Below are 17,671 nucleotides of genomic sequence, written 5' to 3' on the forward strand. Positions count from 1 at the left end.
GCCTAAACAGGGAGACTGTATATCCTTATTGCCTTTTACCTTTTAAGTTACTTAGGATTATCCTTAGTGACGCCAACAGCATGAATTGGAAGCTCCTCTCATAAGTGGATTCTAGATATAAATTCACTCTGTGCCACAAAAATATACCCTTCTCAGGGATCCATCTCACATGGAACTACTAGGGGGCGAAGTCTTTTACGGCTTGAGGCAGTAAATGTTTTGTCAGCAAAACAAGGCAAGAAGATTCCGTTCCTGTTGCTTTTCTTTTCCGAAAAGAAGTGGGACGCACTCTGACACCTCAATCTGGGACAGGTCCTCAGATTTGTCATGTAAAGAGAATGGCTCAGGTTTGGGACTCTCCCTCACATCCTCAGCCATGACCACCGATGCAAAGAATTCATTTAGTTTCTCTGCAATAGCCTTATTATCCTGGAGGGCTCCTTTAGCATCTCAATCGTCCAGTGTCTCCACTGGTTGTTTAGCAGTATTCCTGCTTCTGATACACTGCAAAAATTTTTTTGCTATTACTTTTTGAGTCTTTGGTTAGCTGTTCTTTAAATTATATTTTGGCCTTCCTGATTATATTTTTACACTTCATTTGCCAGAGTTTATGCTCCTTTCTATTTTCTTCACTATGATTTAACTTATACTTTTTAAAGGATACCTTTTTGCTTCTCACTGCTTCTTTTACTTTGTTTAGCCATAGTGGCACTTATTGGTTTTCTTACTATGTTCTTTAATTTGGGGTATACATTTAAGTTGAGCCCCTATTATGGTATATTTAAAAAGTTTCCATGCAGCTTGCAGGGATTTAACTTTTGGTGCTGTACCTTTTTAATTTCCGTTTAACTTCCTCATTTTTGTGTAGTTCCCTTTCTGAAATTAAATACTACAGTGTTGGGCTGCTGTGATGTTTTCCCTGCCACAGGGATGCTAAATTTAATTGCATTATGGTCACTATTACCAAACGATCCATCTATATTCACCTCTTGGACCAGATCCTGTGCTCCACTTAGAACTAAATCAAGATATGGCTCTCCTTTTGTGGGTTCCAGGACTAGCTGCTCCAAAGAAGCAGTCATTTAAGGTGTCCAACTTTATCTTTGCATCCCGTCCTGAGGTGACATGTACCCAGTCAATATGGGGATAGTTGAAATCCCTTATTGAGTTTTACAGTCCTTAATTCAGTTTAAGTTTTCTCAAATATGCACCTCCTTAGTGCGTTTGGTACTGTTTATTGGCTTTGAGAAAAGTAAGGATCTGTATTACCAGTACTTAAAGTAGCAAGATTATATGTAAATAGAGTTCTATTAAGCTAATTTAAAAAATCTAATAATTACACTAATGCCAAAGCGAAGTCATTATTTCAAACTATTACTCCTCTCTTTCACATGCTTTCCCCCACCCCATTTGTCTCTGTTTGCTTATTGGGACACTGATGCTTCCCCGTATGTGTGTGTGTGTCACATCACAGGTACCGTTGATACATTTGTAGTGTTCAGGCTGGTAAGATACATGAAAAAGAATGAAAAATTCCTTGTGTATTTTAAAATCATTAATGTGGTAAGTACTTTCTTCTTTTCCTGACTGGATTCACTGCAGTGAAAAACACACAAGATATTGAGTCAATAAAATAATCACAAATTAGGTTTCTTGCTGTTAATATGGTAGCTGACTTCTGGATGCAAACTGATGAACCAGAACAGAGATTTTGAATCTTGTGTAATGTATATAATCTTTATTAGCAAAATCAGACTAATGTGAGCAAAACACTTAAGTATTGTCCACATAATCTAGATTTAAAATAATCAAAGGCATAAATGAATTATTAGGACGCTTTCCTGTACCTGAAAGGAACTTCTGTGGATATTGGGAATTAAGCTTAATTTGTAATGTTTCTAGTGTTTTATCTGCAAAGAGTAAATGGAAAAAAGCATAGAAGGACAAATCAGAACAGGGAAAAGTCCCATACAGTACAAAAAAGGATTACTCAGTCCTCAGTGTGAAGGATCTCTTATTAAATAGGTATATGGAATACTCCCTCCCTGCCTCTTTCTTATGTGGGATTATTTTCTGTCTTCTGCTTAAGCTGCTTTGAACTGAGGAGCAATAATGAGTGTTTATTGCATGAGGGGACTTTGAACCTTGTTTGAAACTTCTACACTGCGGTCTCTGAGATTGTAGTCTCTTCTCATGAAATTAACAGTGTGGTTGTGAAAAGGAGAGTGCCAGCCACTCCCATTTTGTCCAGTGGAAGGATAAATTTGGAAGCAGTGCTGTAGCATTATCAGACATCAGAGTAATAATGAATGCTACAGGTTTGACTGCTGGCTAGATTTGTACCTCTTTAGGGAGCAGTGTTTTCACGTGGCTAGGAGTTGAAGTATAAAGGGAAATGACAGTGGTTGTCATGAAGGGGGGTGACTTTTCAACACTACACTCCCCCATCTACTGTCAACTTGACTAGGCATGTCTCTTACTTTCCCTGCTCCCTCCAGGTGAAGAGTATTTGATGGCTGTGATACAAGTTGCAGCTGTGCTGTTGTGGTCACTCAGCACATGTGAAGGGGAATTCTCTTCCAGCAGCAGGCAGGGCTGCCAGTTCAAAACAACTGAGAGCAGATGTATGATTAAAGGCAAATTCAAAACTGTCAATCTCAGCTGGTGGTGGTGAAGAAAAGTTGTGTCTGCATGATCCAGGAATTGTGGTGAAAAACTGAGCTATTTTTACCTGTTTGCCTGCAGCCAGTACATTATTTACCAATAAATCAGCTTTGACCTAATTATAGAAGGATTTAGGCAAGATATTTACTTGCATGCCAAAATCTTAAATATGTGAATGGTCCCATTAACCTGGATCTCTGTGTGTAAAAAAAAAAAAAAAAAAAGTGTGAACTGTTTTGAGATTTTAAAATCTAATTAAATATTTAGAGTGTTTTACCTTGTCTTCCAGATTATCAAAGCACAATGTGCTTAGATATCAAAAACATAAAATCTAAGAGATTTTGTATTCAGGTTGAGTGATTTGGCCAGTGTTAAAACTTTCTATGTGTATTTTTCTCAACCAGTGCGGTGAGAATGCTTTGCTTTGTAAATCTGGCATCAAACTGAGACCCAGCTGTCTAGTGGGAGGTGTTACTGATAAAAATGGCTATAAAGTTGATAATTTTGAGTTCTGTTAACTGTTTATACTCCTCATTACACAGTCAGTCCCGTGATGGTTTTAAAACTAAGATTTTTATAAAACTATATAAAAAAGTTAAATGCATCTTGCATAAGCCCTATAACAACTTTGTCTCACTGAGCACAACCACCACCAATCTCCTGGACTGACACTTTTCTTCCCTACTGTGTTCCCTTTTTCCTCTTGAGCAGTGCTATAACCCTTAAAGGTACAGGTAAATTAACCCCTGCCATTTCTTTGTGTTCATAGAACATCAGGGTTGGAAGGGACCTCAGGAGGTCATCTAGTCCAACCCCCTGCTCAAGGCAGGACCAATCCCCAGACAGATTTTTTACCCTAGTTCCCTAAATGGCCCCCTCAAGGACTGAACTCACAACCCTGGATTTAGCAGGCCAGTGCTCAAACCACTGAGCTATCCGTCCCCCTTGGTATTCTGTGCTCCCCCCTCATAAATGTTGTTCTGACATTTCTATTAATATATATAACATTCAGTCCATCAATTTGATTTATTAATAATAGCCTGTGAGTTCCACATAGTCAAAGTTGTTGTCTAACACTGATTGTGTGGCAAGTATAGTTCTAGTATCCAACAAAATAGCCATTTCTGGTTATTTAATTTCCCAAAGATGCTTATAATTATGAAATACATGTTTCCCTGTATGACTAAAGGTTTAGTAATGTAACTCTGTCATTTGGCATGGCAAAATACCTACTCAATCAGTGATTCTCAAACTTTTGTAATGGTGACCCCTTTCACACAGCAAACCTGTAAGTGTGACACCCCCCCCATAAATGAAAAACACTTTAAAAATATTTAACACTATTATAAATGCTGGAGGCAAATTGAGATTTAGGGGTGGAGGCTGACAGCTTGCGACCCCCCCATGTAATAACCTTGCAACCCCCTGAGGGGTCACAACCCCCAGTTTGAGATCTCCTGTACTAAATGAACATAACAAATTATCCAGAACTATAAAACACTTGATGTAGATCAACCTCTATACTTGAATTCAATATCACTTGTATCAGTTTTGGACAGTATACAGGATAAGGTACAAGAGTAAGTACTGAGTATGACGTGAGACGAATGTAAGAATAACTTTGTGGTGCATTCACCAGTTCAGTAGCTGGATTTAGACACTGATAAGTCTGGTGCCCCTGACTATTCATACATCATTGTCTGTGGGACTCTTCTCTCTAGCTGGATAATCTTGCATGTCAGTGGGTTATTCTGGTGATCTCTCCTGTTGTGCAGTACTGGTTTCAGGAGCCATGATCTTGGTTTGATAGCAGTGGCTGGTGTGAATGTCACATCAGTCTGAGTTGTTCCCAGTTCACGTCCTCTGTATTTCCCAGTTGTGGATCAAATGATGGAGCATCTGGATTCAGAGTCTCTGTGCTATGTCCCATCGTGTAATGAGGTTCGTCTTCACTCTCACTATCAATATCACTGGAGTCGGAATTCCTGGCCTCATTTTGATTTCCTATTTTGATTTGTTATGCTAGTTTGCCTTGTTGTCATGTATTCTGCTACGGTGGTTTGGAGGGCAGTGGTATATCCGAAGGTAAGAAGTCACAGGGAACTAGAAGATTGCACTGAAGAACTCCAGTCACCTCCTTTTCCATCTTCTGCTTTTATTTCATAGATAGTACTATTCTCCTTTCCTTTGAAGTACTACATAAATTCTGACTTCCCAATAGGATCTTAATTTTCCTAGTCCTTTTCTCTCTGAAAGATTCCAGATGGTTACTCTGTCATGTGGCAAGAAGGCAGCATTGTGCACTCTGATGATATTGATTCTTTCCATGGGCGGCTGATTTTTTGAGAACATAAGCTTCTTTCATCTGCTGATTCCATTCTCAATGTAATCTTTATGGTTCCCAGGTGGAGATTCAGAGTTTATAGGTAGGCCACATGCAATATCAACGGGCAAATGTGCTGATCCTTAATATAATAAATAGAAGGGTGAAACCCCTGGTGCCTCAATCTCTAAGTACAGTTATAGGCATAAATTACCTTTCTGAGGGAGTCCTTTCAGTTTACTTTTGTTCTTCTGGCAAGGTTGTAAACATAGCCAGCAGAATTTGGTTTAAATTTTTTACTTGCCCATTGCCCTGATTGTGTGAGATGGCACAGTTTTACAGTAGTGTTGTAACCTTCTGAATAGATTTTCAAACTCTGCCCTTTGATCATGATGAATCCTTTTGAGGAAACCAAATTGTCAAACTAAGTACAGTAATTGAAGATCTTGTCTGCCACAGTCTTTTCTGACTTGGCAGTAAGGAGGGTTGAACAAACGTATTGAAGTGATCCACTATGACTAAGATGTATTCATATCCTCCTTCTGTCTATGTGCACAAAATCTATTGACTGTGTTATCATTATATTCAGTTAAATGGATCTGTGGTAGGCTGGTGAGGTTTGTTCTGCTTGACACGTGTGCAGACTCTAGTTCTGTAATGTTCAGTGTCCTCCTTTATCTCTGGCCAATAAAACCAATACCTCTTGCACGACTGATTACTCATTTTGCTGCTAAGAGTTCCATCTCTTTCTGTAGTCCTTGATAAATGTGCCATTTGTATTTTTCAGATAGTAACACTTGATTTCATAACTTGGTTTTCTAATATATTATTCCATTTGTTTCCAAATGCAACCAGTACCGTTCATACATCAGGGAGGGGACCTTATCACATCTTCTCGTGTTCCCTTGGTTATTTGGTTTGTATCCAAAGGACTTATAATGAAGAAATTTAGCAACTGCTAAATCTTCCTTCTGAGTTGCCAAAATGTCTTCTCATGGAACAGACTTTATGGGTGATATAACACCCGTGGCACAGTGTTCTGCTGCCAAAGAATTGGCCGTAACAGCTGCTAACCAAGATACCTTGCCGTCTCTTTGTATACATAAGGACAGCCTAAACATCATCTTTATTTGCATCTTCTGAGCATTTTGGCAAAGATTTTTTTCCCATATCAGGAGGCATTCTGGATAGAGCATCTGCCTCCACATTAGATTTCTGTGTGGATGATAGCTAACTTTGAAGTTAGTCAGCTAATTCTGCAATCTACCAGTGTGCTGTGATATTCAGCCTAGTAAAGGTGAATATGTAAGTTAACTGGTTACTATCTCTGCAAACTGTGAAGGATTGTGCATAGTACAGGTAGTCATGGTTTGTTAGTTACGGCCCATTTCAAGACCAGAAATTCCAGTTTTCCTGAATGAAGGTAATTTTTCTCAGCTGCAGTTAGTGTTCTTGACCCATAACTCATGTCATTTAGTTTATCCTCCTGACATTGGTTTAAGATTCCCTTATTGGAAACATCTAAATGTACTGCTACCAGAAATCTCCCAATTACGAGCACAGGGGTGCGCAAACACCTAAAGTGGAGCACCCACAGAGGGACACATCTCAAAGAACCTCAGTTACTGCACAATAATAACCCTCTCCTTTGGTTGTCTTCTATCTTTATATTAACTGAATTCTCAAAATTATTTTTGACTCTCTTGGTATCTATGTGAAATAGGTTAGGTCAAACTTTTAGCATATTGATCTTGTTTTATTCCATAAAGCAACAACCAAATTTTGTTCATCTCTAAGCATTTCATACAGCGGAAAAATATATATGTACCTGTACTGGTCATGTAACCATAAATGTTTTAGTTGGTTTTATAAAATGCTTTCTTATTCCATAGATGTCCTTCCTGTCTAAACATGCTCCTAAATTTTTGATCCATACTTCACCCTCTAATCTGAGGTAAAAGCATTAGAGCATGTTTATTTCTCTTAAGAGAATTGAAGTGCACTTTATTGTTACAAAAGCGTCTTGTAAATTTCATTTTTACAAGTACGTGCTGCCTTGTTACATGTGTCATGGCATTAGATGTCAAAAGTTACAAAAACTGACCTAACTGGCAGTATAGAACAAAAATAATCAAAGGCTTAGTCAATAACTCATGGAGTTTGCTGTACTTGTATAGGTAAACTAATTAAACAGGTCTGTCTGTGTTCCTCAAGCCCAATGTGGCCCTGTTATTAGTTTTACAGAAAAGAGTGTTGTAACATTGAATGAAGGTAAATGATGAAAGAATAGTGTAGACACGAAGCACTAAGAACTCGCATTTCTTGTCACAGAGTGGTTTCAAAGAATGGAGGTTTTTCTCTGCACACCTGCAGGCATTCATTGCATAGGCCTCTTGTGGTCAGTGTTGATTGCTGCTTGTCTGTAGCAGAACAACAAATAACTTAGTGTTTTGTACCTTCTGTGATTTAATATTATGCTTTTTGCCAGAACTGGCACAATTCCTTTTTCCGATAGTGACAGTAATTATAGCACAGCTGTAGTAAAGGGTCTTTCAGAGTTTCCATTATAAACCCCTATAGTCATTTTATAACTCAAACATAAAAAAATGTATTTTGTGCTTACATGACATACAGAGGCTTTGCCTTGGGGTGTGTTGTAGTGTAACTTCTTTAAACTGAAAGTGGGACAATTGTCGTTCTGAATTAAATTGAGTACTAAGGAAATTATTAATTCTAAGGCGGTGTTCCCTTAACTTTGTATTGTGTCATTCCTTACCAGTAATGGGATCTGTCTGCCCCCATCCTTCCCTCTGCAGATACTCACACTTTCTTGTGAACTGTTGGAAATGGGCGACGTCCACATTGATTGCGTAATTTTTCCTCCCTTGGTATTCACCTCTTCTTGTCGACTGTTGAGAATAGGCCACTTCCACCTTAATTGAATTGGTTCGTTAGCACTGACCCCCCCACTTGGTAAGGCAACTCCCTTCTTTTCATGTGCTATAATATATATTCTGCTAATTGTATTTTTCACTCCATGTATCTGATGAAGTGGGTTTTAGCCCACAAAAGCTTATGCCCAAATAAATGTGTTAGGCTCCAAAGTGCCACAAGGACTCCTCGTTATTTGGCTGATGCAGATTATCACGGCTACCACTCTGAAATGTAGTTTAGATTTCTACGTGGTCTTGTAGAATTCTTAAATTCTCTGATGCTATATTCTGGGTTTTTTTTAGATAAAAAAACTAGTGTACGTTTATCTGATGCGCTATGCAGAGGAACAGCAGGACCTGGCATTGTTGTCCATCAGCACTTTTCAGCGAGCTCTAAAGGTAAGTAAATATAGTTAATTGCCATGTATGTAAAGAGCTGATGTGCTGTCGAAAATATAGGGTATTTTCAATTGTTCTCCAGTTATAGAAAACACTGTGTGCTGCACTTTATAAATATCTGTGTTTAGATTGATTCCATGTGACTTCCACAGACTTTTTTGTGCATTTTTTTTAAAGATGTTAAATATGGTAACTAGCAACTAAATTGCAAGGTGAGAAGCAACAAAAACAGGATTTAAATTTTCTTTAAAGAAGTGGATAGAAACATGAAGAAAAATACTTTACTTAAAAATGTAAACTTTTTTCAAACCCTCATACCTAAAATACATATCCTTGCCTGCTCTTCCTATCTTCTAGCAGTATCACAGAATCTATACTGACGCCTGATACCCTGAAAAATGAGGAGAGCCAGAGTCTCCCTTAAGTAAACTTCTGCTAACTGGTTTTACGTGAAAGACGTTCAGCTTGCTTTGAGGGGTAGCAGCATAAAACCCTAAAATAGATTAAATGAAGTAAATCCCCTAAAGAAAATTCTGGGTTCTCACCTACATTAGTCCTAGTAGTAAGAGCCAGTGGGACTAGTATTGTTATAGTTGCTCAACTCTAATTCAGAAACATGGGTGGGGGGAAATGGGAAAATGGGATCAGATCACCAAAACTAAGAACCAACTCTGAAATGTGGTGGCAAAGATTTAAAAAGATATTTTAGTTCACAGGCCTTGGGATGTGGCATTCATGTTAAAGAGAATTATTTTTCTTCCTTCACACAAACCTATTTCGGGGGCCTGATGATTTTTTTTGCCCATTCACTGACAGATTTGACATTTTGCTTACCTGTGCAGCTGCCCAAGAAGAGCAGCATATGACTCCTTATGGATCCAGTCTATGTTGTTGTTGTTAGTTAGAAGGTTTATTATAGGCAAAGTGTCATTCATCAGGGCTAAACATTGGGAAAGCAATGTTCCCAAAGCAGGCGTGATGGAACAAACTAATATTGGTGCTGTCAAATGCAAATAGTCTCTGCTACTGCTGGACAATCAAGCTAGCCTCCCTCCCTTAGTACAGCCCCCGCCCCCCNATGCCCTTATCAAATCCCATTGATAGGGGACTCAGGCAACTGATGAACAAACACTGAGGATGGATTTTAAACAGCAGGTTGCAACCTTAATGCTGGGAGGGTATAATGTTCCCTCTATTTAATTGGCATTTAGCTGGGTCCAGTTCCGTGTTCAGAATTCCCACCATGCCGCAAATTAGTCAGGATTGACTCCTTGGACTTAGTTCACTCATGAATCCCTCCACCTCCCACTGTGTGCTGCCATGCAGGGGTAGAGGTCACTAAGGAAGAATTTCAGGTATCTTCTTTTTCCGTTAGGCTAAAGGACTTCCAGCAAAATCCCAGGTCTCGTTTACCTCTGGTCACTTTTTAGACTTACCCACACTGTACAGTGGCCACTGGGGATGCCACATTTAGTATATTTGCACCCCCCCACCCTGCCCTGTAGCTGTTTCCTGCCTTATCCATTCCATAAGGTCTTAGAGCCAAATGTTGGGCCCTGCATCCAACAGATGGATTAAGTTGTTCCTAAAAAAAAAAAAATATTGGGCCTAGTGAGTCGGCTGTCTTTCTATGTGATTACTGAACCACTAACTCCCAAAATTACCTCCATGTTCAAATTTTTTGGGGGCCCTGTTGACGTGGGCTGGCTCAATGGCTTTGTGCCAGATTTGCCTTCTGAGCATCTCTGAGCAAACCATTAAGTGTGTGGTCATAACTGCCTAATCAACTCCACATCCCTCTGGATCTGAATATTTAAATTCAATTTGTTACAAGCCCAGAAGTAATTTTCTCTAATGTGGCCTGATTTTTTCAATGGTTAATAATTGCATTGGCTTCTAATTAGTACTAATTTAATAAGGGGTGGATGTGGGGGAGAGGTTCTAGTACCAGAATCGGATACAACAGAATTAAATTTGAGAAGTTCAGTGTCTCGTGGGGAACCCCGTTTGTGTATAGCAAAGACACTCACGCTGAGGGCAAAGCAAAGCCTTAGCCAGTTTTGTTAACATAATCTGTAAAGACAAGCAAATGTGAAACCACCCAAACATATAGCAGTAATATAATATGAGGATTATTTTTGGTGTCATTCCTTGCATATGCTCTTATACACTTACACTCTCATCTTTCCTTGGGGATCTGGTGGTAAGAGACAAAGGACCAGCCCTGTCCCTTGCATGCCAAATGAGTCTGATGGTCCAGACCCCAGCGGCTGAAGGTCGCTGAAGGATGATGACAGTAAAGAGCTTAAAGGTCACTGATGAAAAGCTTGCCCTCTCCTGTTAGAGAGCTTATTTCTTTCCTCTCATCCTTTTCTGGTCCTTTTTGCATGAACAGAGAGCAACAATACCCGAAGTCCGAAGGTGCAAACAGTCTGATGTTTATTGGGGTGAACTTTTAGCAAGCTTAAATTTTAAGTTTCTTTTCCTTATTTTTCAAATTCCAACTTACTTCCTGATTGCCCCTAATTTATATAGTAATATTTTCAGCTATGCCTTAACCAATTATTCTACTAAAATTTACCTAACCAATTCTAATGTATTGTAACACGATTAGCTAACCAATTATATTCCACCACCTTAATTAGTTTACACCTAGCACAGTTAAATATACAGCAGACAGAAACAATTACAGAACCAGACAGAGACCATGCAAATAAACATGCAAAACAATAGAGAAGTAAGGATTTTACAACTATGTTTATACAGACATAAGGGTTTTTTAGCTGTGTTTATTGATGTGAGTTCTTGCCAGACAGGGTGCGATCAAACTAAGTTTTCTTTTACATCTTCTAGGCTCTTCCCTTTCTCTGGAGGTGATAGATTGAATCACCTTTCTAACAGTTCCAGATTGCCTTATTTTAATATGACTAGTTTGGAATGTGAGGACGTGACCATACATTTCCCAGTTTATGGCTGCTAAAGACAGGCCTTAGACTGTTACAGTAAGAGAAGGCCACTACACAGAAAGTGATTTTTTATTTTTTTTATACCTTTTATAACTAGCTAAGTAATAAAAATACGCCTACAGTCTTAAAGTATAGGCCTTTGCAGACAGGCCTGAGTATCTATATCCTAACGTCTCCTACCTGGTGGCCTGACCTATTAGAGGGCCTTGGGGACTGTCATGAAGAATAATTCAGATGCCCAGCCTCCTGTGTCCATATCTAACCTAATATTTGGTGCCTGTATTCTATAGTTTAACATATGAGTGCCTCTTAGTTCATTATCATATATGTCAGCTATTGCAAAAGCAAATTTTTGGTTAAACATCTATCAATGACTTTCTTGAAAGCTTAGTATCAATTAGTGTTCCTGCGGTTATGTACCAAATCCTCTCTCAAAGAAGCTATTACCAGTTCCCCAAAATCTAAGTTAACTGTCAGGCAGTTTTGCCTTTGATAAGGGTCACAGACCTGTGCTTCACTTATGCTAACCTGCTTAAGCCAATGTCTCAGAGAATATAAGTCTTTAGATTCCTTATGTTACTGCTAAGTAAAATAAAATGCTAAGCTGGCTCTATGGGCTACACCAAAGTGAGTAATCATGGCGTTTGATGGCTGCAACTCAGGCATCACTTAGTGCAGAAGGGGCATGATCTGATCCCATAACATGCCCCTTTCACCATACCATTGAAGGTATATGGCTTCACCCTTGGAAAATTAGCTGCTGATCTGGCAGCCTTCTTTTTGGTCTAATGCATGTTAGTGTGCCCACAGATCCAGATATTAACTCTTTTCTCAATGTCTCCTGCAACCACAAATGGCAGACAGGGTTAGTATGGTCCCCCAGCGTGTCCCAGCAACCCAACGTTACGATAAACATAGGCCCTGTAGCGTTCTGATTTCCGGTGCCCAATTGCCTGGACCTGCTGAAAGTCAAACCTGGAACTTCAGACAACACTACCCCAATCCTAAAGGAACATGTACCAAATTTTTTAGGTTGAAAACTATGACAGCTTTCTCATGACTGCTGTGAATTTATACCGGGTAAGGCAACTCCCATTCCTATGGAAGAATAGTGGGCCTAGCTCCAAAATTGTTTGACTGCTTTCACAAGACATAATTGTTAATCTGTGAATTCCCTTAATTCAGCCATAATCCCTTTTTCTACTTATTCAGTTTTTGAATACCTGTATTTTAAAGACACTGATCCTTTCTTAAATTGTACGTTCAGTGCACACCTTGAGCAGTTCTTGGCTGCCTGTGGCACCAGCTTGCTAATTCTGAAAGCCAGAAAAGGCACAACAAATGCTGTTTTGCATAAAGCTGCCTGCACACCCCAAGAACTGCATATTCTGAAATATGTGATCAGTAAACCCAGTGCAGTTATAGGGTGCCTGTCTCCCCTACATCTATTGTGTTTGTGTCTGAACCAACCCTCCAAGAGCTTCCTTAATAAGAACCTCATACAGGGGTCAGCAAGTCCAGTTAGCCTGCAACATAAAGTCAGGCATGTGAGGTGCCCTGGGATTGTAGATGAAGCAAATCTAGGGTGTACCAGAGAGATATTGCATATCTTATCATTTGATACTCAAGGATGGGCTGAACATGCTGAAATCTTTTCTTAACTCTAAATTCTGCAAATTCCACTAAACTAGCCTCTTAAATCCTGAAAGATCTGGAGGCAATGGAGTTTTTTGCATCGGACTGTACCTGAAGCTTTGTTCCCAATATCCAAATGGATCACCCAGATACCCTGTTAAACTGAGTGAGCAATGATTCCCACACTTCCTAGTCGTTCATTTGTTCCTGGCAGCTTCAGGTGGAGCAGCAGCAGCCTCCATTCCCCCATGGTGCCTCCAGCATGGCTCCCAGAGCTTGTCACTGGCACGGGGACCACGTGGGCAGGAGTGAGGAGAAACAGAACATAGTCCCGCTGCAGCAGCCTGACTCCTGTGCAGCTCCCAAGGAGGATGGGGTCCTGATACTTGAGTGCCTCCCAGGGAGATGGGAATGGTGCGGTCCCAGTATGTAAATGCCTCTCCCAGTCCACTACTACTTGCTTTTCCTGTGCTGTCTGTCATTCCCATCCTCTCCTGGTACTGCCTGTGTGTAGTAGCACCTGGTATGCCTTGACAGGTGATGCTTGCTGGAGCAGTAACTAGTGGAACAAGAAAAAGCAGCAGAGAATCCTGTGGCACCTTATAGACTAACAGACGAAACCTCATGATCCAAAACGTCTGTTAGTCTATAAGTGCCACAGGATTCTCTGCTGCTTTTACAGATTCAGACTAACATGGCTACCCCTCTGATAGTGGAACAAGAAACTTTTGAAATTCCAAGGTGAATTTAAATATATGAGAGGGGGCAATAGCCATCTGGCTAGCCTGTTCCCCTATCACCAGCCGGTGGGAAGGCAGCAGATCTGGGGCAACAGCAGCAACCCCCTCCTGTTATAGACTCATAGGTCAGAAGGGACCAATATGATCATCTAGTCTGACCTGCTGCACAAAGCAGGCCACAGAACCCTACCCATTCACTTCTATTACAAACTCCTAACCTATGTCCGAGTTATTGAAGTCTTCAAATTGTGTGTTTTGAAAGACCTCAAGCTGCAGAGAATCCACCAGCAAGTGACCCATGCCACCACTGCTGCAGGAGAAGTGCGAAAAACCTTCAGAGCCTCTGCCATCTGTCCATGGAGGGAACATTCCTTCCAAAGACCCCAAATATGGCGATCAGCTAAAACCCTTAGCCATGTGGCAAGAACTCACCAGCCAGCAGTTCAGGCAACGAATTCTCAAAGCAGTAACTCGGATCCCATCCCATCCAACATCCCATCGCAGACCATTGAGCAGACCTATCTGCTGATAATCCAAGAACAATTGGCCAAAATTTAACTATTCCTATTCATATCATCATCCCTTCCATAAACGTTATCAAGGCTTAGTCTTAAAGCCAGATATGTCTTTTTGCCCCCACCACTCCCCTTGGAGGCTGGGTTCTAGAACTTCACTCCTCTAATGGTTAGAACCTCGTTTTCGTCAATTTCAAGTCTAAAACTTACCTAATGTCCAGTTTGTACCCGTTTGTTCCTGTGTCTACATTGGTACTAAGAAGCTTAAAATAATTCCCTCCCGCCTCCCTAATGTTAATGGCGCCCCCGCGAATATATTATATAAGAGAGGAGCATATCCCCCCCGCAAAGCCTTCTTTTGGGCTGGAGGGAGAGGCTAAACAAGCAAAGCTCTGAGTCTCCCCTTTCATAAGGCAGGTTTTCCATTCTCGGATCATCCTAGTAAGCCCGTCTCTCGAACCATGTTCCCAGTTTGTGAATTCATGCTTTGTAAACATGGGAGACCAGAAACTGCACACAGTATTCTTCAGATGAGGTCTCACCAGTGCTTTATAGGAAGGCCTGACGGTACTACGGAACTGCACACAGTATTCCAGATGAGGTCTCACCAGTGCCTTATATAACGGTACTAACACCTCCTTATCCTTGCTGGAAATACCTCGCCTGATGCATCCTAAAACCGCATTTGCTTTTTTAATGGCCATGTCGCATTGGCGGCTCATAGTCATCCTGTGATCAACCAATACTCCACGGTCCTTCTCCTGCTCTGTTGCTTCCAACAATGTATATCTAAAATTCTTATTATTATTATTAATCCCTTATATGTCCATCTCTTCCCACTCTGCACCAGGGTACTACATACATCCACTGTAGTCTGTTCAAGATTCATCCCCGCTGATTGTAGGAGAAGGGCATTTCGTTGTTTTAAAAAAAAAAAATAGAATGATTAAAAAGGATTTATTGCTGAAAAGGCGAAGATTTTAGAAAAGGCATCTCCTTTTGTTGCAGCATACATGTTTAATTTATTTTTTCTATTTGACAGTTTTGATGTATGGGGAAGCTGTATGTAATATTAAGATGGATCTGGATTGTACAACTTTAAAAATGCCTGAATTTGTGAAAGACTTTAAAATTATAAATAGAAAAAATTATTATATTTTGTAACAATTCTCTCTCCTTCATCTTCCTTTGCCTTCATTTTTCCTATTTTCATTAGCATAAATAAAACTTGTTAATGTGGTGTTATGTCTGGCAGCTCCTCGTAATATATGCAGTATTCTTCAGATTGTTGAAACTTTTTCTTTTGTCAAGTTTCACATCAATTTGCATGATAGCAATGTGAACTTTGAAATTAAACCCAGACTAATAACAGTAAAAGAAAAATATGGCATTCATGTGGCTTAATATGTCCTCAGTCATTGCAGTATTCACTACATGTTTAATAATGATAAATTTTTGCAGTATTACTTGTATTGTTTTGTTTCCATTCTTTTTAGGATCCTAATCAGTTAATCCGTGCAAGTGCTTTGAGAGTTTTATCTAGTATTCGTGTACCAATTATTGTTCCTATTATGATGCTTGCTATTAAAGAAGCTTCTGCCGATTTATCTCCTTACGTTAGAAAAAATGCAGCCCATGCGATCCAAAAACTGTATAGGTAAGTAGTCTTTTACCATAAATGTTGAAAAGCTATCCTAGGGAAATTCTGTGCCACTGTGGTGCAGCATAAAAATGCTCCCCCCTTGCAGATTTTCTTTGCTTCCTTGCAAAAAATGGTTTCTGTGGGGAAGCAAAGAGAAGCTGGGGGTATGAGGCTCAGGGGTGTGTGGATACACAGGAGTTGAGCGGACAAGGGAAGTGGCTTCCTGTACAAGGATCCCTCCACCACACCCCCTCCGCATCAGGAGCCCTCTGGAAATTATTCAAAGCAGTGTCTGTTGACAGCTCATGCTTCCGACCAAGGGTATAAGGGGTGGTGCAGGTCCTTTTTACTGCTGTGTGGTCTGTGTTGAAATTGTGTCCGCCTTCAGTGTGTAACCTGCAAAGTAAACTCGGTCTAAATAGTTTTGATATCTAGTTTTGTAGCTTTAGTTCGCCTAAGGTTATTGTTGGTGTAGGATAAATTCGCTTGTATCTCTTCTCCCCATCTCTCACCCCCCCCCCCATTCCAGGGACAATCCTTCCTGGGACTGTGCCCAAAGTTCCAAGATTCAGAAGTGTCCTGCCCTCGCTTCTTCTCAGCAGTGATGAGCAGGAGCGGCGCCAGAGTTTCTGACGCCCTAGGCGGACGGCCATTTCGCCGCCCCCTGTGGGTCCGGTGGACCTACCACAGTCATGCCAGCGGACGGTCCGCTGGTCTAAAGGCTCCGGTGGACCTAACGCAGGCATGACTGCGGTAGGTCCACCGGAGCCTTTAGACCAGCGCACCGTCCGCCGAAATGACTGTGGCAGCTCCACCGGAGCCTTTCCAGCAGTGGACCATCTGCCGGCATGACTGCGGTAGGTCCACCGGACCCGCGTGTCGCCCCCCCGGCAAAATAGCACCCCCTCAAAAATTCTGGTGCCCTAGGCCATTGCTTAGGTCGCCTAAGTGGTAGCGCTGGCCCTGGTGATGAGCATCAACAGTGCCTGTGCTGCCTGGGAGAAGCTGTCAGCAAGGTGCAATAATTAGAGAGGTACAAGAGCTCTATCTTAGGAAGTTTCTGATGGAGAAGGCTATGAGGCCTTGCTCTCACTCGGGCTCTGGAGACCGCCATGTACATCAGCCTCAATCGACTAGCAGCACCCCTGCAAGCATGAGCCTTGGAGCAAAGTCTTTACTGTCAAAGTGGAGAGACTCCTCCTACAATAAGGGTTCGCAAACAGGGGTCGGGACCCCTCAGGGGGTTGCAGGGTTATTACATGGAGGGGTTGCAAGCTGTCAACCTCCACCCCAAACCCCGCTTTACCTCCAGCATTTATAATGGTGTTAAATATATAAAAAAGTGTTTTTAATTTATAAGGGGGGGGGTCACACTCAGAGCCTTGCTATGTGAAAGGGGTCAACAGTTTAAAAAAAAAAAAAAAAAGGTTTGAGAGCCACTGTCCTACAGGGCTCCCCATGAGAGTAAGGGGCACTCTCATGGTGCGAGGGCAGATCCCTGCAGAGGAATGTCCATAAGAAATGCGTTTCCTTCCTGAGCCAGTCCAGGATGGGTGAGATGACACAGGTGGAACCCTGGAATCAGCTCTGCTGAAGGCCCCCAGATCGGAAGGTAAATATGGAAAAAGAGGGATCCTCTGGTTCTGGTGTGACAGTGGGATCGAAGCGAAAAGACGGATGCTTGGCAGTCCCATCATTCATACTGCCTCGTTTATCCAAAGAGTGACCAGTGAAGATAGATGAGCCAGGTCCTTCAGATGTCCCAGTTGGAACTTCCTGGATCCCGGGCAGCATTGAGACCTTCGTAAACCCCGGAGGATATATTCCTCCCTTACCTGCAGTCTCCATTTCTCT

General features: G+C 41.1%; 1 protein-coding gene across 2 annotated transcripts in view; it reads left to right on the forward strand.

Annotated features, from left to right (window-relative positions):
* Positions 1-17,671, forward strand: part of AP3B1 (adaptor related protein complex 3 subunit beta 1) — a 275,539-nt gene that overhangs the window by 38,932 nt on the left and 218,936 nt on the right. For both annotated transcript variants that reach the window (XM_075066996.1, XM_075066997.1), the window contains exons 4-5: positions 8,224-8,319; positions 15,672-15,832. In XM_075066996.1, coding sequence (XP_074923097.1) covers positions 8,224-8,319; positions 15,672-15,832 — 257 coding nt within the window. The remainder of the gene's footprint in view (positions 1-8,223; positions 8,320-15,671; positions 15,833-17,671) is intronic.

Source organism: Chelonoidis abingdonii, chromosome 6 (genome assembly GCF_003597395.2).
Source record: "Chelonoidis abingdonii isolate Lonesome George chromosome 6, CheloAbing_2.0, whole genome shotgun sequence".
Lineage (NCBI taxonomy): Eukaryota > Metazoa > Chordata > Testudines > Testudinidae > Chelonoidis > Chelonoidis abingdonii.